Genomic DNA, 25,161 nt, shown 5'->3' on the forward strand with positions numbered 1-25,161 from the left:
TCAGTGCCATGAGAAATCTGAGACTACTATAACACATAGTTATAGTAGTCTCAGGAGAAATTAACAGACAAAAAATAAAATCTAGTTAAGAAAATGTGCAAGTGTACTGTAAAGAAATTCTGGACAATAATAAGGAAAATAGCCATGACTAAAAATAGAACAATGGTAAAATGCATAAATCGTTTTCTATCTAAAAACTCATCATCCAGTAAAATAATCCAGCATTTTTCTGTTTAAACACCGGACAGGTTACAGTGACGTCCCTTATATGTGGTCTTTGTTTTTAACTTCCTGTTGGTTTTTTTGCATCGAATTTTCGAATTTTAAGTGACTTCAAACTAAAACTGGGATCAGTATATCTAATAGTCAATATATATATGTTCCTGCTTCAAAGTATTTATTAACAACATGTCAGGTAACAAACAAACATGTAAATACAATAAAAAGTTGTAAATATTCTTTACGGGAGCATTCAAAATCCGCAAACCTACTTTCGTTTTCAAATTAAAGAGCTTATTTGACATTGTCATTTATCTGGTTGTTCCAATCTGAGGGCGCTCTCCGTTGGGGTGTTATGAGCAGATCCCTTTTGGCGATGAAACGAATAGTCCAGTCAAACTAAAATTTAACTCAAACTAATTGCAACAGAAAATGTTTTAGTTCTAATCTATATCATTATGCACTTTATATAACGTTACGGTACCCAAATTGCACCTATTTTGACAGTTTTTTCATCTACGTTTTTTTATGATGAAAACAAAAATGTCCATTCTGTGTTTATTTTGTAGCCCTATCCTTCTTTATTATAAAGGTACACCAATTTGATTTTTATTCCATATGGAATCATAGAAAAATTGGTCTAAACTGACCTCCAAACCATCAATGATTCTGAAATGAGGAGTACCCAAATTGCTTCCATGCTTAAATTCACATAGTCAAAAGTCTAATAACAGAGCTTTTGTTTAATTTCGTTAAATATTTTGAACAATTGGATATTAGTCCATGCTTACTCTTCATTATTTTTTAAATGGATACTTGTAACATATTGTATTTGCTCATTTTAAAAAGATGACGTTTTGATGACGTCGCATGGCGACGTTTCAGTACATTTTGCTTTTTCAGTAAATACTTCATCTGTTGATAGATACTGTGAACGTTTTGTGCATATCTAAATAGTTTTACCTGTGTTGAAAGATGTGCTTAGTATCAAATCATAAAAAAACAAATTGTTTAGTCTCTAGAAAATCTTGTAAGATTTTCGCTGCTAGTTTTGCTAAATAGGTGCAATTTGGGTACTCGGTGCAATTTGAGTACCGTTACGTTACACAGAAAAAAGTCTCATAAAATCTAACTTGAGGAAAACTCAAAATTAGAATTTTTAATTTCATTTCCTATGGAAATTAACATTTGAGGGGAGATAACTCTTGCAAAAATGAGTCTTTTTTGGTCAGTTTTCGGTTGTTTTTCTTGAAATTTATGTAAAGTATGATACTTTGATGTTACATCCCAGCTCCTTTGTTCTAACAGGGGTGATCTGAGCCGGATCACCCCTACCAGATCACCCCAGTTTGAGTTTCTTTGTTATGCATGCTTTCTTTTGTTCTGTAACATTTTGGCGGGAATGTCAAATCCACTATAAAACTTATAATTAGTTATACGGAAAAGCCTATCTATCAAAATTCACATTGAAACAATCCAGTGTATATGCTGGGATTCGAACTCAAGACCTTTAGCATATCAAGCCACGACACATACCACTACACCAGGACGACTGGATACGAAATAATAGTAATTTGACATACTTAAAGGAAGCAAGATCTTTTTATAAGTGGGGCAAGTTGTCAAACCTTTATTCAGTGAAGTTTAAACCTTTTTCATTAATAACATGAATAAGTGACTTTTCAGACTGATTGTTCAATTTGATTTTACACTTTTTCAAAAGTGGGGCGAGTCGGTAAACAAGAATTGGGCGATTTTTTTTTATTAAGTGGCAATATAATGTGGTCGGATTGGCAAGCGGGGCGAGTTGACATTATTTGATATCTACTCATCGTGTTTGAGGGTCATTAAGGGTATACATCATATAGTAATATATAAAGTATATTATAATGGTTGTGTGGCATTCTAAACTAGATTTTATGAATTGTAAATGGTTTTCCGTCTAATCTAAAACAGCTGGGATGTAAAATAGTTATCCCATTCAGACTTGGTGTGTCAGTGTTAGATCACCCTCTGGCCTCCGGCCATCAGGGTGATCTTACACTGACACACCGCGTCCTTGTGGGATAACTATTAAGGGTTATAAGTTTCTATTTGACTAAATTATATAATCTTCTGCTCACAAAATGTACAAAACCGAAGTGAAGAAACAGAAATTTGAAGCTTTGTGACCATTTTAAAAAAATAATGTGAAAATTTGGTATTGTTTAATCTGTATACTATATTTTTTCAGCAACTTACTTATCTAAAGAAACTTTAAACCACAAAAAGAAGAAAACATGCTTAATTATTTTTATTAAATTTGAGATTAATTACCTCGACATGTTGAAAAATTCAATAAATGGTCAACTAATGAATTACGAAATCTGGATCATAGCTTGATAAAAGATATGAAAACACCTTTAAAGTTGTTTGTTATACTCTTAAGACCATTCAAAAATCAAGAATCAATACATTCTGATGAATAGAAGCGGTAAAGTTATAATTTTGTATCAATTTTTATTGATATTTCTGCCTTTTTTGCAAGAGTTATCTCCCTTTGCAATGCAAATCTCCATAGAAATTTTAAATGGTGATTTTTTTAGTCTTCCTCAAGTTAGATTTTATGGGACTTTTTTCTGTGTATATTTGGGGTATAATGCTAAAGATTAAAACTTAAAAATCTTCTGTTGCAATTACTTTCAGGTTAGGGTCAAATTTATGCTAAATGTCATAACCAATGTCCAGACTGAAAAATGCTTTTCACTTTTATTCTTAGATAATAACATTTATACCAAGGAAGATAATAACATTTATACCAACAATGACCAAGGAAGATAATAGCATTTAATTAAAGAATTGAAAACATATAATTTTATGAATTAGAAAACTTGACCAGACCATAGTCAGTCAGGGGTACTACTTGTACAAGTTATTTTTATTTACTTGAAGAAGTAAAAAAAATATACACTTATAAGTAAATAAATAATGTTTGAATTATCTGAGTACTCTCCCCTTAATTTTCTCAAATACAAGTAAATTTTTCTTACAATCCCACAAAAGTCCTCAAGTTTTGAGATGTAAATTCATGCCTTTATTGATTTTTCCCAGGTTTGCTCAATTTTTTTTATTAGAGTTCAATATTTCATCTCATTAATTCAACAAAGAAACTGATTGCACAAAGATTTTAAGTATTTGCACAAGGCCTTCAAAAATTGCTCCTTTGGGGCTTGTAAATGAGCAGTGTTCTGAAGATAACAGACAAATGGGATTTTCATTGTCCATGAAATTACACTTAAATGATAAGTAAAGACATCTGCAAAGGGCAGACAATTTAAAATTCTATTAGAGCAAAGAAATCATAAGAATTCTATAAAAGAAGATAGGATGACTTTATTACTTCTACAAAAAAAAAAATCTGAATGTCTAAGGGACATAACTCAGCCAATTTTTTTTGTTACCTATACAAGTGAATTTTAAGTATCCTACAAATTTACTTATATAAGTATATTATTATTACTTCTTAAAGTAATTAAAATTAACTTGTACAAGTAATACCCCTGACTGATAGTCAACTTTGCTGTGACAAATGTTCTGATCAATAGAAAAATTCTTATAACATTTTTGCAGTAAAGCTTTCTCCCTTAACCCCTTCCTCCATAATGGCGCCTTTTGACGCCACCCCCTTTACTCCATAACGCCTTTTGACGCCTGTGTAGTGCCTCGGTTGAAACGTCTTACCTACCAAAAAACTTTATAAAATTTGTATCAAATATAAAAAGGATATTCATGAGAAGATCTGACTGGAATTTCATTGATGAAATATTTGTTTTCACAATGCATTAATAATTTAAACCTGATGATTTTTTTATTGAAAAAATCCGATGCGAACCAAGGATGTAAAAAAAATAGTTTATTGGGGAAAGGGTTAACTGCAACAACTTGCTCTGCTTTAACTAGAGATATCTTATGAATCCCAATCCATTAAATATTGACTGGAAGCAACATCTATAGGCAAACCAGAAGAGTCATATTATATTGTTATTAGCTGGCTGTTTCTGTATTATAGATTTGAGGTTAGCTGTATTAGACCCGAGACTCAAAGAGTCAAAAACCAAAACAGCTGATCGAGAAATCTATAACAGGGCCAATACAGAAACAGCCAATTCATACCACTTATATTAAATGATTTTAAAGAAACATACTGTGAAGAAGATTTCTACATATCTGAACTTGGAGAACTTGTCTTTTCACATATATTTCATGCAAGGTTTTTTTTTGTCAACATTGTCAGATGTAATTTCTGATTTCTCTTCGAAGTACTCAATATTTTGCAAGTACAATTCATTTTATCTAGCAAATATAAAGTAGCTAGGAAGAATAAACTAGACAGTTTACTATTCTTTCTCTTGGATCGTCTGCGTTTTGATGATTGATCAATTGAAATGATACAATGTCAAAAATCAAAGTCGTACTTGAATATTAAATAATATTAAATTATATATAGGCGTGCCACCTATTCATCTTCTCCGTTCAGAAACCACAATATCTCTATAAACCACAAAGGACCAAAACTATAGTAACCTGATGTAGTCGTAATTGCGTGTCAATATCTTGTCAATTGTACGGTTGTTTTATCCAACTAACTTGATATGGAAAATGTTAATATTTTTTAAACAACCGTGGTCTGTCATTTTCAAACTGTTTATATTGGAATTAGTTAAAAAGTCAAAGTTCAAATCATAGATAAGTGTTTTGTGAAAATTGTTTATGAAAATCTAATTTGTTCATAATTCTTTTATTATATATATTGTATTATATGTCTCTGATGTGATTAACTTAATTTAAATAAATTCGAACCTTCCCTTATCTGATCACCAGCATGGCTAAAGGTATTACTCCCAAAGGTATTGTGAGGTGGCACGTCCAGGTATATAAGCGATTTCCTGTCAGACTTGCAAGTTCATGCATCGTTTCACTTCTGATGGTATTGAGGAGTGTACACGGCCAATAACTTGTAACTTTCTATTTTGAACTAACAGGTGTATAATATACATCTCTGTCTTTCGTGTCCGAAAGTGATATACTAGTCATTACTAAACGCATGCGCTTGTTTATAAATAACATTTCTGGTGTAAAGAATATTATTTACAAAAATCTAAATTATACCAAAAAAAATTAAAAATAATGATAAAATAAAAATCTATTTACATATTTTTTCCAAGGGTAAATTTGGGAAAATTTGAGTATATACTCGTTGTCAATAGTGAAGGACAGATTGGAACATACCAAAAATATTTATTGTTAACGCTTCGTTTATACACCTGGATAGAAAGTTACGGAACTATAGGGCAATTAAAAATATATATATGTATACATTGAACATAAGAAAGAAACATATATTTTGTGTAAATTAGGGTAAAAGTTTTGTAAATAGCCGAGTCCATGTATGCCAACAGTATGTAATCATCGAATGTCGATAGACTATTGTATACCAAAAGAAGAAGAAGAAGAGAACCAATTTGATTTAAATACAGGTCGATATATAACTTGCTTTGGTTAATCGAAGTTATTGACATCGTAAAATCACAGATTTATATTTCAATTAGATTGTTCTCGAAAAAAGAAAGAAATTTGTCATCATCACAATTGTTCCGACATGCATGTAATATATATGCAACTGGACGTACACTAATTATCCCCAAGGGATGTGAATATTTTCCAGGAAAACTATTGTGTATCAAAGTTTCAAATCAATTTCGGGATTTATTTTCTTTCTTGATATTCAATAACAGAAATTTAAAGAATAAACTGCTTGTTCACTTTAGCGGTTTTCTTGCCAGTTAAAACAGACTTATAATTACATTCAGAAATAGTGAAAGATGACATTAAATTCGTTCTGTCTTTTTTTAAAACATCATTGGTTAAATAGTTAAAGTACTATACGTTGCATGCGAAGAATTTTTTAATAAGGACATTCCCGATTATGTATAAATTTTGCAGTATTTCATCGTTACAAAAGTAATCAGAAGTCATAATTCATTTAAAAGTGAGCGTATGCAAAATAGAATAATTATATACAACGGCTATCCAGTTATAATGCGACCTTATTACTCCCCTAAATTAATTTTAATTCTTTTTTTACATTTCGTGTCTAAAACTATGACTCCCAATTATCATTCATACGCAAAATGTTGTTCACACCTGGAACTGTGAACCGTGACAGCTAGAATTCGCTAAATGAAGATCAAAAGATCAGAATAACATAATGCTAATCTTTTAAATACCTTGAGTTTAACAACGCATTCAACATTCACTAAGTGTCACATAACAATTGTATTTCTACCGTACAAGCAGAAAATGTTTGCTGGACTGAAGCAAAAAAATCGGAATACAAACATGTATTTTTAGTACACTATCGATCATGTCAGTTTCATCTGTTTGTTTAAAGTATTTGTAGAAAAAAAATATATCATAAAAATGTTTTATTGTATGATTTACTTTTATTACAAAAAATTCGTATAAATAATCCACACATAAATCCTACAATCTAATTCTAAAAGTTGCATGGCTATCACTTGTTTTTAGTTGGTTTATAGCTACACCAAAAGTCGGCGATGCGTTTTAAATCGCGTTATTAGATGGTTAATGAACAAGACTTAAATGAGATTAATTTCACTCTCGGCATGCAAAAAGTCTTAAACTACATCACATATTAGTCAGGAAGTTTGAAGAAGTAAAATTAATAATTCCCAATTTTCTTCTTTATTAGTTTTCATATCAAAATCGTGAATTTTCCTTTTAAATTGACAAAACTTTTGTGATAGCGCTTTGGAGGTACAGGATTAACTGTATCAATTTCCTGTATAGTTTTATTAGATACTTCATTTCTCTTAAACCTCATGACCAAAGGTGTCAGACTGGAATATAGAAATATGGTCATCTCTTGGTATTATTCTTACTGGCAGTAAAACCCTGACCAAAGTGTGATGCCTTTTTACCATATATGTGCAAGATGTAAGATGACATATAAACTTGCAACTACATTATAACATAAAGATAAAAACTCTTTAAGGGGAAGGTGGCCCGTTCTGAGGATAAATTTCTGTCACTATCCAATATAACCTCATTTCCAGCGGCAGTCCAAATTTCCTTGCCCTTCATCCTGGTTGACCTCTATTACAATCATTGTATTTATTGTTGAGCCCTCAGCTTTTGTCAAAAAAAACCGAGACATAGCGATCCTACATTCAGTCGTCGGCATCATCGTTGTCGTCGTCTTCAGCAGCGTCCACAAATATTCACTCTGTGTTTAATAACTTTCTTAAACTATCCGGGATTACTACCAAACTTGGACAGAAGCTTGTTTATGATCATAAGATAGTAACAAGAAGTACCCCCGGTAAATTTTGTAAAAAAAAATTCAGTTTTTTCCATATTTTACTTACAAAACGGACTTAGTTTTTCTGCCAGGAAACATTACATTCACTCTGTTGTTAAAGTTTTTGAAATTTTATTGCGAACCCTATGATAGTTTTCCATAGATTCACCTGCAAGTTACCTGTCGATTTAAAATTTTGTAAGTTCTATTGTCCAATCTAACAAATACAACAGGTATTGTTTTCTGTATAGTTCATTCACCAGGACCTTTAAATTTCTTCTAGGAGAAATATATCACTCATTGATTAATTTACCTGACCAAAAAATTATCTTCTTTTTTATTGAAATACTTTTATAAACTCACATAAACTGTATGCAATATTGTATTTATTCAATATATCATTAATATATTTTCAATCTGTTCAATATACAAAATCTGGTTTAATAATAAAAAGTTTATTTCAGACACATTTTTTAGTATTTTCCAATGAATTTAGAATTGAGAAAGGAAATGGTGAATATGTCAAAGCGACAACCACCCGACCATAGAGCAAACAACAGCCGAAGGCAACCAACGGGTCTTCAATGTAGCGAGAATTCCCGCACCCGTAGGTGTCCTTCAGCTGGCCCCTAAAATATGCATAATAGTACAGTGATAATGGACGTCATACTAAACTCCGAATTATACACAAGAAACTAAAATTTAAAATCATACAAGACTAACAAAGGCCAGAGGCTCCTGACTTGGGACAGGCGCAAAATTGCGGCGGGGTTAAACATGTTTATGAGATCTCAACCCTCCCCCTATACCTCTAGCCAATGTAGAAAAGTAAAACAATAACAATACGCACATTAAAATTCAGTTCAAGAGAAGTCCGAGTCTGATGTCAAAAGATGTAACAAAAGAAAATAAATAAAATGACAATAATACATGAATAACAACAGACTACTAGCAGTTAACTGACATGCCAGCTCCAGACCTCAATTAAACTGATTGAAAGATTATGTCTTCATCATATGAATATCAGGTACAATCCCTCCCGTTAGGGGTTTAGTATCATACTATCATAAAATATATGATAAGAACATAACCCGTGTCATGCCAACAACTGTTTTTTTAGAAATAAATGTGTTTAGTTCCGATGCAAAGACCCTATCAGTGAATCAATGTTAAAGCCAAAATATGCAATCTTTAATGACCTGACGCATGTTTTTGTTGTTTTTCATTTAAAGACTTATGTTTATGAAGACCTTAATAAAAAAATAATAATATTCAAATTCTAATTTTTTAAACACACAAAAAAAGTGAATATTTGATCAGAAATCAACTTTTAATTTTTGAATCAGTTTTAATATTGAACACATTAAAAACGAGTTATTGGTATTGAATAAATACAACACCACATGCAGTTTTGTGAGTCCTTACTTAGTATTGGTATAAGTATTTTTTCAGCATTGACAGTTCAATTTTTTGTTCAGGTAAATTAATCAATGAGTGATATTTTTCTTCTAGAAGAAATTTAAAGGTCCCATCAAATAAACTACACAGAGAACAATACCTGTTGTATTTGTTAGATTGGACAATAGAACTGCCAAAAGTTTAAATGGACAGGTAACTTGCAGGTGAATCTATGGAAAACTATAATAGGGTTCGCAATAATAACTTTCTTAAACTATCATGGATTTGTACTAAACTTTGACAGAAGCTTTTTTATGAGCATAAGATAGTTATCCAAAAGTAAATTTAAAAAAAATAAATCTGTTTTTTCCCTATTTTACTCATAAATGGACTTAGTTTTTCTACCAGGAAACATTAAATACAGTTTGCAGTTAAAGATTTTAAAACATTTGTTAGATTCTTAAACTATCCTGGATTTTTACCAAACTTGGACAAAAGCTTCTTACAATCAAAAGATACTAGCAAGAGGAATATTTTTATTAATTTTTTTCCTCATCTTTATTGAGCCTGCGATTAACAGCAAAAGAAGGCGAAACACTGGGTTTAGCATAATCCTTACAAATTTTTGTATTTATTGTTAATTTTTTTTCGTATATTTCTCTTAGCCATGCTGATATCTTCTAATATTTTCAGTTCTAGATGCCAGCCCCATTCCTGGTGAACGGTTTCCTCCTGCTAGAGGACCAAGGTAATATTAATCTGTACATGTCAGGTATCATCCACTGCCAGTTCTCTGAAACTAACTTACATACATCCTCATAAGTAGATTTCATCATATGCATCTGGTGTCTGAATCAAGTTCCACCAAAATCAATTATCCTTAGTTTAAACATATTTGTTTATAGTTGATTGGGTCAAGCTATTGTAACTTATCTTAATACCTTTTCATTTTGCTGGTGCAAGTGTTGCCTTATAGCAGCATTAGCCTACTCTTTTTTGAAATCTACAAGGGTGTCTTTTATCATGTTTATCCCTATGAAATTGTACCACAATTAATGTTCCATAACAAAAATTGAATTCTTTGGATTCTTTTTATATGCTGAATCTAACGTACCCATGTATTTAGTTTTTGGACATTGGACCATAAAAGGTAAATGTCCAATTTCTAATTTTTAAGTTTATAGCTAGAACACATATTTTCTATATCAGAAACCTAAGTGGCTGTAATATTAAATCACAATCCAAATTCAAAGCTATATCAAGTAGCAAATTTACTTGACGATATCTGGATATGGGTATTTAGTCGGATCTTAACACGTACTTGTGATTTGTTTAAAACCAGTTTTAACGAAGAAATGTCGAAATGTTCAGAACTTAATTAAATCTGTTTTTGGGTAAGATGGTGCAAGCATACAATTTTTATTGCGTCTTACACTTTGAGAAGCGAATAATCTTAAGCTACTTTATTTAAATATTGTGTAAAAACGTTAATTATGAGCTATGAAAGTCAAGTGGCTCAAGAATTTTACTGAGGAAGTTTTAAAAAAATGCAAAGAAATGTTAAACAGTGGGTTAGATTTCATTAGTCTTTACTATCTATAGATTAACAACTTTTGGTTATAATTATAATTTAGAATCATCATCGAAGGTGGAGCGCGATTGCACAGTTAATTAATTATATTGATGTGCCATTTGTATGCAAGAGTGACATTCCGTTGTATTATGTGCTAATTCGAAAAAGTTATGCGAGTATTGTCTCCCTTTAACAGGTTCATTATTTTATAATTAAGTTTAGGTTTCTGATATAAATTTGAATAGTTACATTATGTATCAATTCAATATATTTCCGTTTTTATACGACCGCAAATTTTGAAAAAATTTTCGTCGTATATTGCTATCACGTTGGCGTCGGCGTCGTCGTCGTCGTCGTCGTCGTCGTCGTCGTCCGGCGTCCGAATACTTTTAGTTTTCGCACTCTAACTTTAGTAAAAGTGAATGGAAATCTATGAAATTTTAACACAAGGTTTATGACCACAAAAGGAAGGTTGGTATTGATTTTGGGAGTTTTGGTCCCAACATTTTAGGAATTAGGGGCCAAAAAGGGCCCAAATAAGCATTTTCTTGGTTTTCGCACTATAACTTTAGTTTAAGTTAATAGAAATCTATGAAATTTTGACACAAGGTTTATGACCACAAAAGAACGGTTGGGATTGATTTTGGGAGTTTTGGTCTCAACAGTTTAGGAATTAGGGGCCAAAAAAGGGCCCAAATAAGCATTATTCTTGGTTTTCGCACAATAACATTAGTTTAAGTAAATAGAAATCAACGAAATTTAAACAACATGTTAATGACTACAAAAGGAAGGTTGGTATTGATTTTGGGAGTTTAGGTCCCAACAGTTTAGGAATTAGGGGCCAAAAAGGGACCCAAATAAGCATTTTTCTTGGTTTTCGCACCATAACGTTAGTATAAGTAAATAGAAATCTATGAAATTTAAACACAAGGTTTATGACCATAAAAGAAAGGTTGGGTTTGATTTTGGGAGTTTTGGTCCCAACATAATAAGGGGCCCAAAGGGTCCAAAATTAAACTTTTGTTTGATTTCATCAAAATTGAATAATTGGGGTTCTTTGATATGCCGAATCTAACTGTCATGACTGTGTATGTAGATTCTTAACTTTTGGTCCCGTTTTCAAATTGGTCTACATTAAGGTCCAAAGGGTCCAAAATTAAACTTAGTTTGATTTTGACAAAAAATGAATCAGTTAGGTTCTTTGATATGCTGAATCTAAAAATGTACTTAGATTCTTGATTATTGGCCCAGTTTTCAAGTTGGTCCAAATCGGGGTCCAAAATTAAACTTTGTTTGATTTCATCAAAAATTGAATAAATGGGGTTCTTTGATATACCAAATCTAACTGTGTATGTAGATTCTTCATTTTTGGTCCTGTTTTCAAATTGGTCTACACTAAAGTCCAAAGGGTCCAAAATTAAACTTAGTCTGATTTTAACAAAAATTGAAATCTTGAAGTTCTTTGATATGCTGAATCCAAAAATGTACTTAGATTTTTTATTATGGGCCCAGTTTTCAAGTTGGTCCAAATCAGGATCTAAAATTATTATATTAAGTATTGTGCAATAGCAAGTCTTTTCAATTGCACAGTATTGCGCAATGGCAAGAAATATCTAATTGCACAATATTGTGAAATATCAAATTTTTTTTTAATTAGAGTTATCTTTCTTTGTCCAGAATAGTAAGCAAGAAATATCTAATTGCTAAATATTGTGCAATAGCAAGATTTTTTTTTAATTGGAGTTATCTTTCTTTGTCCAGAATCAACTTAAATCTTTGTTATATACAATATACAATGTATATTCACTTTTTACTACCAACTGATAAATTAAAATAATCTTTACCATTCAGTGATAACAAGCAGTTTTTTTACATCTTATTTCCTTATCTTATCTAAAATGTTTTTAGATAATGTATGTTGGACATTTGCCAGACATGACTATGATGTCATTTTCTATTTTTATTTGCCAATATTTTATGATGTATTTAAAAGAGTAGTTATTGTTGCAAACTCCATTAGAAATTTGAATTGATATCAGTTTTGGAAAAAGGGAAACGGGGATGTGAAAAAGGGGGGGGGGGGGGGTTAAATTTTTCTCATTTCAGATTTCATAAATAAAAAGAAAATTTCTTCAAACATTTTTTTGAGAGGATTAATATTCAACAGCATAGTGAATTGCTAAAAGGCAAAAACAAACTTTTAAGTTCATTAGACCACATTCATTCTGTGTCAGAAACCTATGCTGTGTCAACTATTTAATTTTAGATTTAAAAAGTTTGAAGAAGAAATCTTTAATTGTAAAATTTGTAAAATCTTGACATTGTTTTGTGTAAAAAAAAAAACCATGTAATGTCAAAAATTTGATCACAATCCAAATTCAGAGCTGTATCACGCTAGAATGTTTTGTCCATACTTGCCCAAACTGTTCAGGGTTCGAACTCTGCGGTCGTATAAAGCTGCGCCCTGCGGAGCACCTGGTTGTTATTGGTGTATCAAAAACATTAATGTACGAATATAATTTCATAAATTTGAAACGTTTAAAATGATTACATACCAGTATAAAGAACCGTTCATCATTTTTGAAAAAGACTATGATTGAAATTTTTATTATGCATCTTCCCTTCATCACTGGTATTAAAGAGATAATAGTAACTGCAATTACGTTTATCCCAATATGGCGACGGTAGATATAGGTAAAATCTTTACACTCATTTTTCTTTGTTGTAGCATGCTTTTGTCAATAGTTACTCAGCTGCAAGGTTTATCTATACCAGTACATCATATTTGAATCGTAAAGGTGCACTGGATTAGTCTAAGCGCTTTGAAAATTGCCGTCGAAAAATTCGGGATGATAATCGTAACTCGGAAAAAAAGATAATCGTAATTATAGTATTTAAAAATGGAAAGATAATCGTAACTGGAAAGTGTTTTATTGATATTGACACTTAAAACATATATCTAATAGCATATAATGAAGTTATGTCGATGAATTATTTACGAAACGTTCCAACATCTTATGACATTTCTTTTTATGCATATATTATTAACAGTTCTTAGGAAAACAGCTACATATGTGTATTAATTTATGTTTTTTGATTGAGTTAAGTCTGCCAATTGATATTTTAACGTGTGTTTTTCTATGTTGTGATGTTATGCTATTGTTTTTTTACACTAGTAATTTTGGGGCCCTTTATAGCTTGTTGTTCGGTGTGAGCCAAGGCTCCGTGTTGAAGGCCGTACATTGACCTATAATGGTTTACCTTTTTATAAATTGTTATTTGGATAGAGAGTTGCATGTCTCATTGGCACTCACACCACATCTTCCTATATCTACATACTAGTATATCATAAAAGTTAGTTTTTTTAATAAATAATGCCGTTAGTTTTCTCGTCTAAAGTGTTTTACATTGTCATTTCGGAGCCTTTTATAGCTGTCTATGCCGTATGGTCTTTGCTCATTGTTGAAGGCCGTACGGTGACCTATTTTTGTTAATATCTGAGTCATGTTGGTCTCTTGTGGAAAGTTGTCTCGTTGTTAATCATACCATATTTTTTTGGCATTTTAGCTACTTCATGACTGTCACTGAAATTTCGATATCTCAGAAAATAACTATAAACAACACAAATTTAATTTTGAATTATAACAATATGACATCCTTTAAACAGTTAATGCTATATAAATAAGAATAGAGAAAGGTTGGGATTTTTTGTGTATTATGAAATTAAGTAACGTGGAGTTCTTTGACAAACATGGATTTGTGTTCTCTTATAGTTTGGCCAAAAGCCCGAAAATGAAGAATTGAAGTTGATGTGGCTTTAAATTGTCTTACAAGGAATACTGATTCAAAGAATGACTGCAAAGTGGAGAATAAAATAACGCATATTCCGCTATATTAGAAACAAACTAATTCAAAAATTCATAAATACTCGGTATATGAAAAGTATGATGCATACATATGCATGGAAGATATTGTAGAGACAAATATTGAAGGTACTAAACAAGGAACATTTTTGTATTTGCATACTTGCCATACAATAAGTTATTTTCTATTAAATGAAAACAAAAATTAGCCTAACCTAATTGTCATGTATTTTTCTGAAGCACAAAATATTTGTTGTAAAATCTATAAAAATGTTTGTAATTAAACAAGTTCCGACTGTGATGATGTACATGTTATGCCTTTTGATGTAATTTATCAATATACATATTTGTGTGTGTTTTTTTCAGTCCGTCAAGTGCTTCGTATTAAGACTATAGGTAAGGCTAAAAAAAAAAAAAAAAAAAAAGTAACTATAAACAAAAGTAACAATAAACAAAAGTAACAATAAACAATAGTAACAATAAACTGTAACTATTTTAGATCCTTTACCATACACACTGTTTAAAGAAACGTCCTAAAATACATGGGTATTTGATCAAAACATTTGAAGTAAATTTTTAAAATCATATATTATATCAGTATAAAATAGAAAAAAAGGGAATCAAAGGGGAAAAAATGGACGGCTATATTTATTGAATTATAAGGAAAAGGGAAATATGAACACTCATATCTACCGATAAAGGTATCAACTGTTAAATCCGATAATGCAGTTATAAAGTTATTGACGGAAACTTTTGTTCATTTCGCGCAGAATTTTAATATAAACGTGATATTGGAGGCAAAACATATATATGACATATGAAAATGTGGTATACATGACTTTCATTTTGAGCAATGAATTGAAAGGATTGCACTTTTGGGATATGGGATATAGCTAATCCCCCCTCCCCCTCCCCCCTAAAAAAACAAACAAAAACGGACTTAAACGCGCACACAACATTGAAACTTTGAAAAAAATCAAAATATCTACTTACCACAATAGCTGTCTCGACAGCTGCTTCATTTTCCGTATCTTTAACAGGTACATGTATATATCAAAAGGTTCACCAGCTAATAGAAATTTATTATAGGATATGCATGTCACTTGATGATCGCTGTATAACATCTCTTATATTATGTGATACCTCGAAAGCTTTTGATAGGGTATGGCATAGTGGCCTCTTAATAAAACTAAAAGCGTATGGTATTGATGGAAATCTGTATAAATGGTTTAAAAGTTATATTTCAAATAGAAAACAAAGCGTTTTCGTTTCAAATGCCTATTCGCCTTTTGATAATACTAATGCAGGAGTTCCGCAAGGCTCTGTATTAGGTCCCCTACTATTTCTTATTTATGTAAATGACATAGCTGATAATTTGACAAGTCTAACTCGATTGTTTGCTGATGATACATCTCTTTCTTATTCCAGCAATAACCCTTACACTATAGAGGATGTCTTAAACAGTGATTTAGAACAAATTTCAGTATGGTCTAAAGATTGGCTTATTAACTTTAACCCTAATAAGACAAAGGCTATGATATTTTCCTGCCATACTTCCCCAGATGATATTGAAATAGAATTTCAAAACCAATTAGTAGAATTTGTCTCCTGTCATAAACACTTAGGGATTACTTTTGATTCCAATGATAAATTCCATACACATATAGAAAATATTTTAAAGTGTGCAAGCACGAGATTAAATGTTCTTAAAAAATTGAAATATGTATTGAATAGAAATTATCTTGCTCGTATATATTTAACTTTTATAAGACCCGTTATGGAATATGCATGTGAGTTATGGGATGGTTGTACTCAACAAGAAGCCGACAATTTAAAACATGTTCAGTTAGAAGCAGGGAGGTTAGTAACTGGGTTGCCCGTGTTTGCTAGTCGGGAAGCTATATATTTTGAAACTGGCTGGCAATTGCTTGTGAACAGAAGAAAATCCAGAATGCTCAATATGTTCTATTCTATACATAATGAGACTGCCCCTGATTATCTCTGTGATTTAATGCCCCCGCTTGTTGGTCAAGTATCTAACTACGATTTGCGAAACAGTAATAATTATGTAGTACCCGGTTATAGACTAGACATAACTAGAAACTTTTTCCCATCCACTACTTTTGAATGGAATAGCCTTCCCCCCGACATACGTACGTCCAAAACATAAATATTTTTAAACGAAAGATGAAGTCCAAATTGATACAGCCACCTTTCTATTTTAGTTGTGGGGATAGAAAATTAATATCATTCATACACCTTTGAGAAATATGTGCAGTTCTTTAAATTCAGATTTACATCGTGTTAATATTAAACCCAGTCCCGCATGCAACTGTGGCCACCCTGTTGAGGATAGTATACACTATTTTTTACAGTGCGCTCTTCACAACGAAGCCAGAAAAATACTGTTTTCAAAATTAGAAAGTTATGCTATATCCATTGAGCTTCTTTTAGCTGGTGACGGTGACCTTTCTTTTCAGCAAAACAAAGACATTTTGAGTCCGTACAATCTTATATCAGAATAACACAAAGATTTAAAGCAGTCAATTAACATTCTAAATTTCTACTTTACAACCTTTCACTTCAGTCTAGTTGTTTCATTATTATTCCTTATTATATTATATTTTTTTTTCTTTTTTCTTTTTATTTCTAATTTTTGTTTGAAGTATGTATTACATGCATTACTACTATGTTGTGGTTTTTTTCGCCATTATCTAATGTACTTTGTGTTTATATTTATATTGGGAGAGGACGTCTCTAATGTTGTTATAACTTGTGTCCAATCCCTTTTGCTACTTTTGCAAGTAAAATATGTTTAAACTAAAAGGTTATGCATATTGTTGTCAGTTATAAATAGATATACAAGTTGAAATGATAGGACTTTTTTTTACTGGGAACTCACTTTAGTCCCATGACTGTATATATATATAGGTAAATTTGTCCTAGATATTAACCTGTAAGTTTCTTCATTTATTTTTATATGCGTTTATGTCATCGTTAAACTTGACATTTGCATTTTTAACACACAAAATACCATTGAAATGCTGAAAGACACATTTATTATGTTTCAGTTACTATTATCCGATAAAGAAAATTACGATTATCAAAGAAGAAAAATACCATAGAGTTACGATTATCATACCGAATTTTTCAACGGCAATTTTCAAAGCGCTCAGACGATTCCAGTGCACCGTTACGATTCAAATATGATGTAATGGTATAGATAAACCTTGCAGCTGAGTAACTATTGACAAAAGCATGCTACATTTAAGAAAAATGAGTGTAAAGATTTTACCTATATCTACCGTCGCCATATTGGGATAATCGTAATTGCAGTTACTATTATCTCTTTAATACCAGTGCTTCATGATAGATTGATTGGGAAATGAACCAGTGTTATCTAAGGGTAATCACAGAGAGAGACTAGCAAGCATTTTTTAATTGTAGCTTATTTAACGATAAAACAACTTTCCACTATAAACAAATGTGACTTTATCCAAATATAAGGACCTTGTTAGCTAAATCTACAAATTTTATTAGATATTATGAATTTTTATTACAATAGATTAATATGCTATATCAAGCTTGAAGGTATAGTTAGTACTTGCCAAAACTCTTTGAGTTCGACCTCTGTGGTGACGTATCAGGCAACACCCTGCAGAGCATTAAATATTTATTAGGTATGTGTTTTTGAGTCTTATGAAACAAGCTTCTTGTGATTCTAGTGTTTTAGAAATTATTGAACGAAGGCAAGTATGCTTGTTTTTATGTCCCCACTGTAGTGGAGAGGGCATTGATTTTTACCCTTGTCCATCTGTACGTCTGTACATTTCAAAATTTGTTTAAGATCTCTAACTCTAGTTAGCCACACCAAATGTTAGAAAACTTATATATAAAGTACAAGGTACAATGAGGGCCATTTTTGGCCCCCTCTCCAAATGAATTGAATTTTATATTTTCAATAGACTAGATATATAGAAGCTTAAAAATATTGCATTTTTTTTGTAATTATTATTTGTTGGTTGCCTAGCAACAGATTTAAAATCTGCTAATTATTAACCATATTCATTAAAAATGTCTTTTTTTATATGAATCAAATTGTATCATTGTACAATACATATATGGAAATCTCAAACAGTAATGTCGCATTTATCTGAATTATTTATATGATATTTATCAACATCTTAGCCACCAGAATGACCCTTACCAACAACAGTGTATACTAAGCAACCACAGCCTTTAATATCTATGCAATTTAATTTTAATTTATTGGTTTATGCAACCAATAAATAATGCTTTTAAATGCTTAGAAACTACCTAGCATCCGTAACCATTGCATAGCAACGACCCTTCTATATATGATTTACTTTGATATTTTACTTTTCTTATGTTAATTTGTCATCTATACGGTATTGATATTTTGTAGATTTGGAGAGAGTTTTATTCATATTTGAAGGCCTCCGCCAACATGAGCCAATAGTTTCTTTTCATTATCAGAAAATTCCGTTTGAATGCTATCCTTATCACCATTTTTTTCTGTGGCTCACGTTGGCGGAGGCCACTAAAAACGAAGAATTTCAGTCAAAAAATCAACATTTTTCTATCTTTTGACTTAATTAGAGAACGTTAAGCAACCCAAAATCAGGTTTCTGCTTTACCAAAAATTAAAATCCGAATGAGCTACTAAAGAACAGATATATGCAAATTATTTCTGATTATAATTTCGTTTATTTCATGAGAAAAAAAAATGACAAAAAGGGGGCCAAATGCGGCCCTTAGTGTACCTTGTCCTTTACAATGCTCATCTCCAAAAAACACAGATCAAGTTTGAATTATGGAGGCATCACTTTTACCTTTTTAGAGTTATGCCCCAATAAAAAAGGAAAAATTGATTATTTTTTGGTTTCCTTTCTCTACTTTAAGTTTGCCTACACCAAATGTTATAAAACTTATACACAATGCTTATTACCGCAAAAATCAGATCAAGTGAGAATTTGGGTAGCGTTAATTTTACCATTCTTGAGTTATTTACCTTCACAATGTTGTATGCAAGGAGGGGCATCATCTGTGTCCAATTAACACATTCCCCTTTATACACCTTATCTCTATTTGTCTGCCATTACTGGAAATCATGAAAGTTCTCCTAAAATTTTGACCTCATCATAATTGAAATTATCTGACGCCACATTGGAAAAGTGATTGTTGTATGACATCTAAAGTTCAAGCAGGACAGATTTCCAAATTGCTATAAGGTGTATTCATATTCATAACAAATGTGCCAAAGTTTATTGGATAGTGATATTGATTAAAAACAAACACCCAACATGTGGGGCATGTGACAAATAAGTCAATTGATAGAGCCATGATAATTTTCTTTAATATTTTTCATGTGTTCCTTTTTGTTAATTTAACTTTTCTTAACAGTTGTTAAATGATTTGTTGTATTAAATTTGTTCTTTAATAATTAGTTGTTACTGTTACCTTCCAGTTCTGGTCTTGTTTATATTCCATATTTGGCTGAGGTTCTAAAAGGGGTCTTGTAGGAAAGGTCACTGCATACTGGAAACAATAGTTCAATAGCATGTACATGTATGAGGATTTTGATAATATAAAGGATTCTGTTGTACAAGAAAATTAATGAAACTCGTTTTATAGTTAAACTTAGCCATTCAAGTATATAAAACATATTCAACTTTTTTTTTCAAATAGAAGTTTCATCTGACTAACTATAAAAAAAAAAATCAATGTATTTATTAATGTTAGTACCTATTTAGACATATTCTGAGATTACTACAATGCTGAATTGATAATCTTGAATAATGAGTTAATTCAATGGAAAAATAAGTTAAAAATATAGATCATATCTAAAGGAGTAGGTCCAGTAAGGCCCCTTTTTGGCCCAAAAATATAACAGTTTTACAAAATTGTTAAAATGTAAACTTTTAGTTATTTATTGGACAGTTGAATGCTTATGCTACATAAATATGGGCTGTTTTTGACAATACAATGCACATATATCGGGTTGGAGCACCATTAAGTCGTGCTAAATTACTGAAATCTTCAAAATTCTATCATTTTAGTTAAATTTTAGACGGTTTCCGTGTAAAACGAAAGTGGCCGCATTCGTGTTCATCCTTAATATTGCAATGTAAGTTGTATTTTATGATAATACATAACATATATAAAGGTTGTGGATGAACACGGATGCGGCTACTTTCATTTTTGACAAAAACAATCTGAAAAGTGACGTTTTTTGGCATATCTGAGAGATTTTTTATATTTGAGCTTCAATCGGATCGTTTTTAATAACTTAATCAGTTAAAATCTTTCACATAAACTAATTGAATCAAGTGAAATAGACACTTAAGTGTTTAAAAAGTGGTCAAAATCTTTCGTCAGATGAAACTGAAATTTGAGGCCAAAATGAGTCCTTACCGGACCTACTCCTTTACACATTCTATAATATAACATCTTCACCATAAATCTGGGATGTGCTACCCCATTTGTTATATAATTTCTAAAGAAACAGCTTAACTTTCAAACTGAAACTTAGTATATATGAAAGAAATTATGTAATTTGTTGTAATGAAATTCCTAACTTAATATTTTATTCATTATGCAGGGATTCTCAAAATTTTCTTTGAATATGAAATATGTTATTTTCTCATTTGATAGACCAAGAACAGAACCACCTTTTACAGCTACAATAACCAAAGAAGAGTTTGATAGTAAATACTACAAAATAAGATCAGGACTAGTTCTTGTACTTAACAACAAAGAATTTCGTGTACAAGATAGAGTTTTAGCAGATCGTACTGGTAGTGATATAGATGCTTCCACTATAAGCCAAAGATTTTCAGAGTTAGGATTTGAATACGACATGGAAACTGACTTATCTAAATCTGCTACAGTTGAGTGGTTTGAAAAGGGTAATTATAGTATGCAATGCAACATATATATGCATAATTTTAGGTCAATGAAAGAAAAATATAAACTTATTGTATAAGGCTGAGAAACTGGGGATTAGCTAGGTTTTACCGAGCCCTTCCCCAGTTTTGCCCCAAGTACTAAAAAGTTTATATTTTTATGACATTAACCTAATATTGTTTTTATACTGCAACATAAACTAATACATTGATAGCTTTTTAAATCGTAACACAAATGTCAAACTTATTTTCATCCCTTAATGAACCCCTGATTGTGAAGAAAGTGTTCCATGATGAAATTGACATTATACAAAATATAGCTTTGTTACTATATTTAAGAAATAAACACAACTAGTTGCAGTATAAAAAGTTATTAATTGTAATGATGACACATTTAGATATACAATATTAGGTCAATGTCAGAAAATATCAACTTTTTTGTATGAGGCTTAGAAACTAGGGAAGGGCGAGGTTCTACCAAGCCTTTCCCCAGTTTTATGCCGAGTACAAAAAAGTTGATATTTTTCTGACATTGACCTTATATTGTTTTTATACTGCATCTTAAATAAATAAATTCAAAGCTATTTAAATGACCTTAGAATTGTAACACAAATTCCATGATGAAATTGACATTGCACAAAATACAACTTTGTTACTATATTTAGAAAATAAACACAACTAGTTGCACTAATAGGCCATGTGTAAATTTCCAACAATCTATGGCTTCCATGAATTATTTCAATTCTAATAATACAAATACGGTCATTAAAAAACTGAAGCGAGAGTAGGTATGCTGTGTGTGTGGCTGTTCTTTTTTACTCCCCGTTAGATAAAGCTCAAGCATTCTAATAAATCTATGCCTGGCATGGATTATTTCGTGAATAACCGCTAGAAAAAAATCTATTTAATTCTTTTAATTCTCCAACCCAACATTTGCCATTTTTAATTTACATGTTTTTCTTGTAAGCTACCGTCAAATCCAAAGTTGACATTTCGTAACTAAGGAGCCGCCATGTTGACTTGCTGAAATCAGTAAATATGTGAATAATCAGTGCAATACAATAAAAAATTTAATGAAACCTACCTCAAAAATCAATTTAAATACAATATTATACAAATTTGGATGGCTTACGTCACAGAAAACTTTCAAATCTAGTGTTTTCATTTGTATGACGTCATGTTTTGAAATGACTTAAATGGGCCAAAATCAGTAATAGACTTTCACGGAATCTAATTAGTTTTTATTTTGTTGATTTCTTTTAGCTCTTGTGCATTACTTCTTTTTATTATGCATCCGAATAAGAATACAACTTATTTTTCTTTTTTTAATTGCAATTTTTAAAACAATAAAATCGCCAAAGGGTTTGCAATAGGTTCCAATTACATGTGTATTTACTTGGGAAGTTTATTGTAACAGCCATTATTATGTATATCTCTGAGTCTGCACTAAGTATAGTTATATCGAAAATTTTATCATGGTGTTGTTTACAAAGCGAAAGAAGCACGTCATATTAGAATTATCTTTTCTGTATTTGAAATAGTCAGGAACAATTTTAATATGAATATGTCAATATGGTATATTGATCCTATAAATAAACTTATTCTAAAAGGTTACCTAATTCAACACTGTAGTGAGATATTGTTTTATACATACTCACATTCATAGCTCTACAATCTAGGTACCTGTATCTTGGCAATACACAAAGTCATGTTTTTCTTTGACTGTTAATGATGTCTTTACACTAAATCCCTTGGATGTTGGATGTGTAGTGATTGATAATTAATTCTTACATGCATGATTTTTTGGGGTAAAGTTTGCATGAAATGCAATCAAAACCTATGGCACTGACTCAATATTTAAATTTTCCAAGGTTTATCCCTTCTTTTTAGATTCACAAAATATAGTGCATTTTTCTTAACATTCTATACATCTAATCCATGAGTATTCCAGAAATTTATATTTATGCTCAGACATTCAGGTTACAAAATGATGTTATACGTGCTGATAAATTAAAGCAATCTTTACCCTTCAGTGCTTTAAGGCACTTTGATTTATTAGTTGCTACTATTGGCTTTGAACTAGCTGTTAGTAACTATGAGTACTTTTAGATCTGTAACTTTTTGTTGTTGGGATGTTTAAGTAATGTACCCTGCCACATTCACTCTGTGTTTTTGTTAAATGCATTTCTATTTGTATTCATCTGATTTGTTTCACATGCCTTAAATGAAAGATGGCGGACTCTTTAACTTGTTGATATTTAATTCATACGATATAGGAATAAAGAAATCACTAACAATTACCATAAGTTTGTTAATTTAGAGTTCACTAAAGCGCAAGGCCAACTTTAAAAAAAAGCATAAGACGTCCGTAACTTTTTGATTGAAACTAAGCAGACTTTATTTTCAGATGTGGGTAACTTTTGATTTAAAATTTTAAGAGTCATAATATTTCAGCAATTAAAGGACAATTAACATCATAAAACCCCTTATTTGTAACCTACACGGCTATTTATACTGCTCATTTGATTTTATCCACACATCATACTTACACAACGGAAGTTTTATGTGGGGTTTATGGTACTCAATCCTGGTTATGGTTTGAACTTTTATTAACTAATGTATGTCTTATCAACGTTTTTCACTTTCGGACCATGGCTTTCTCATACTCTTTAAAATTTTATACAACCGCAAAAATTGAAAAATTTTTGGTCGTATATTGGTATCACGTTGGCGTCATCGTCTGCATCGTCGTCGTCCGAAAACTTTTAGTTTTCGCACTCTAACTTTAGTAAAAGTGAATAGAAATCTATGAATTTTAACACAAGGTTTATGACCACAAAAGGAAGGTTGGGATTGATTTTAGGAGTTTTGGTCCCAACATTTTAGGAATTAGGGGCAAAAAAGGGCCCAAATTAGCATTTTCTTGGTTTTCGCACTATAACTTTAGTTTAAGTGAATAGAAATCTATGAAATTTTGACACAAGGTTTATGACCACAAAAGGAAGGTTGGGATTGATTTTGGGAGAATTGGTTCAAACAGTTTAGGAATTAGGGGCCAAAAAAGGGCCCAAATAAGCATTATTCTTGGTTTTCGCACAATAACTTAAGTATAAGTGAATAGAAATCTATGAAATTTAAACACAAGGTTTATGACTACAAAAGGAAGGTTAGGATTGATTTTGGGAGTTGAGGTCTGAACAGTTTAGGAATTAAGGGCCAAAAAGGAGCCGAAATAAGCATTATTCTTGGTTTTCGCACCATTACTTTAGTATAAGTAAATAGAAATCTATGAAACTTAAACACAAGGTTTATGACCACTAAAGGAAGGTTGGGTTTGATTTTGGGAGTTTTGGTCCCAACCGTTTAGGAAAAAGGGGCCCAAAGGGTCCAAAATTGAACTTTGTTTGATTTCATCTATAATTGAATAATTGGGGTTCTTTGATATGCTGAATGTTACTGTGTATGTAGATTCTTAATTTTTGGTCCTGTTTTCAAATTGGTCAACATTAAGGTCCAAAGGGTCCAAAATTAAACGTAGTTTGATTTTAACAAAAATTGAATCCTTGGGGTTCTTTGATATGCTGAATCTAAAAGTGTACTTAGATTTTTGATTATGGGCCCAGTTTTCAAGTTGGTTCAAATCAGGAGGATCCAAAATTATTATATTAAGTATTGTGCAATAGCAAGAAATTTTCAATTGTACAGTATTCAGCAATAGCAAGAAATCTTCAATTGCACAGTATTGTGAAATAGCAAGAAATTTTCAATTGCACAGTATTGCGCAATAGCAAGAAATCTTCAATTACACGGTATTGTGCAATA

General features: G+C 31.2%; 1 protein-coding gene across 2 annotated transcripts in view; it reads left to right on the plus strand.

Moving 5' to 3' along the window:
• The first annotated feature begins 276 nt into the window (after window positions 1-276).
• LOC139526173 (caspase-3-like) overlaps window positions 277-25,161 on the plus strand; it is a 37,515-nt gene continuing 12,630 nt past the window's right edge. Inside the window, exons 1-3 of one of the 2 annotated variants that reach the window (XM_071321298.1) lie at window positions 277-430; window positions 9,671-9,725; window positions 21,089-21,342. In XM_071321298.1, coding sequence (XP_071177399.1) covers window positions 409-430; window positions 9,671-9,725; window positions 21,089-21,342 — 331 coding nt within the window. In that variant the 5' untranslated portion in view covers window positions 277-408. The remainder of the gene's footprint in view (window positions 431-9,670; window positions 9,726-21,088; window positions 21,343-25,161) is intronic. The other variant, XM_071321306.1, reaches the window with a different exon arrangement.

The sequence above is a fragment of the Mytilus edulis genome, chromosome 1 (assembly GCF_963676685.1).
Source record: "Mytilus edulis chromosome 1, xbMytEdul2.2, whole genome shotgun sequence".
NCBI lineage: Eukaryota > Metazoa > Mollusca > Bivalvia > Mytilida > Mytilidae > Mytilus > Mytilus edulis.